Source organism: Apaloderma vittatum, unplaced genomic scaffold (genome assembly GCF_000703405.1).
Source record: "Apaloderma vittatum isolate BGI_N311 unplaced genomic scaffold, ASM70340v1 scaffold29394, whole genome shotgun sequence".
NCBI lineage: Eukaryota > Metazoa > Chordata > Aves > Trogoniformes > Trogonidae > Apaloderma > Apaloderma vittatum.
Genome location: NW_009711484.1, coordinates 1,313 through 2,893, shown reverse-complemented (window position 1 = coordinate 2,893; position 1,581 = coordinate 1,313). Strand labels below are relative to the sequence as shown.

At 47.9% G+C, this 1,581-nt stretch overlaps 1 protein-coding gene across 1 annotated transcript in view; it reads left to right on the top strand.

The window, feature by feature from the left end:
* The window catches only part of DAZAP1 (DAZ associated protein 1), a gene marked incomplete at its 5' end in the record, with an annotated part of 20,691 nt that extends 19,379 nt beyond the window's left edge, over positions 1-1,312 (top strand). Inside the window, one exon of the mRNA XM_009867665.1 lies at positions 309-1,312. Coding sequence (XP_009865967.1) covers positions 309-481 — 173 coding nt within the window. The remainder of the gene's footprint in view (positions 1-308) is intronic.
* Positions 1,313-1,581: the final 269 nt, after the last annotated feature.

The window sequence follows — 1,581 nt, the reverse complement described above, 5'->3', positions numbered from 1 at the left end:
TCCAGGCTCCCGACCAGCCGCGCTAGGATAGCTCAGCTCCCAGCCTGCGGGGCGTTGCCTCAGACAGTGAAAAACTACCAGTTCTGCCTCGTTACTCAGGTCTGCTTTGTGTCTTTCTTCTGCACAGAAGGTAAATAATGGCAAGAACTGAAAGCAGCTGCTTAACGGGAAATGTGAGACGGAGCTGTTTGGTCCCGAGGCCGTGCAAGGGGAGGGAGTGATGTCGGGGTTTGCGTTTGCACCTCTGCTGTTGTGCCTCTGGACGATACCCGGAGCTGACCCTGCTGCCTTTCTTCCCTTCTCCCCAGGCTACGGACAAGACTTGAGTGGGTTTGGACAAGGTTTCTCTGATCCCAGCCAGCAGCCCCCTCCTTACGGAGGCCCCTCGGTGCAACCCTCCAGCGGCCCGCCGGCGGGAGGCAGCGGTTTTGGACGAGGACAGAACCATAACGTGCAAGGATTTCACCCCTACCGGCGCTAGCGTGGGCTGGCAATCAGGGAATTCTGTCCACAGGGATGTCTGGTACCAGCCGAACCCAGGACTCCCAGACTTCTGAACTTGTGACAATCACATACTTGATGGAAGAAAAACCTAACAACATTTTTTTTTTTTTTTTCTGAGGGGGGTGGGGGAAGATGGCTTCTGAAGGCAAAGCTGTGGGTGTTTGGACTGCAGTTTTTAAATATTTTCCTTTCTCTAACCCATCAGCACAAATAAAGAAAATGTCACTGGTTCAAACTACAGGGTTTTAAAAATGTCTTCAGCTTTAATTCAAAACTTCAGGTTTCTTTTTTTTGAAATTATTTTTCCTGAGCCTTTGTTTTACCGTATATTGTAAACTTTTATGTTTAAAAGAAAAAAAATATATACATTTACAGATTGTGAAATTTTTAAGAGAAATTTTCTACTATGTATGCTGGCTTATTTTTTAATTTAAAACAGGGTTTCCGTTAGCACTGTTGGAAGTGAGGGTAAGCTGCAACCCCCTTACTCCTGACATTACCGGTGGGGTGGATGGTTCAGAAACTCGGGGAGTTAAAAGAAATCTACTGAGTGTGTTTTGCTTTTGTTACCTGACGGTGTAGAACCGGTAACGAGGCAGGTGCAGACTTGCTGACGCACAGAGTCACTTCCGAAGCGCGGCGCTGGATCTGGGCTTCGCACGCTTTCCAGTCCTCTGTGGATTTCATTAGGGGTTAACGGAGGCCTTGTTAAGATGTAGATTTCCCTCAGGCAAAGGTTTAGGTGCATTTTGCACTAACCAGTGATTACCCCTGGTTTGAATAAAGAGAAGTACATTTGGATTAGAAACACAAGCCTGTCTCCATTTTTTTTTAATAGATTGAATTTTTTTTTTATTTTTTTTTTTTACTTTTGACAAAAAGCTCCTTGTGAATTTGTGCTTCCATGAGAAAATCAATTTGGCAGCGTTGAAAATCAGGTCTTAGCGTCAGCAGACAGGCTTACGCTGTGCCTCCGCGGGCTCTCGCGCTCGAGGCAGCGTCCTCCCGCCCGCTCAACTCTTGCCCTCCTGAGGAGGGAGCGGCTCTGCTGCTCCGGGCTGGGGGGCGGCGCTGCCC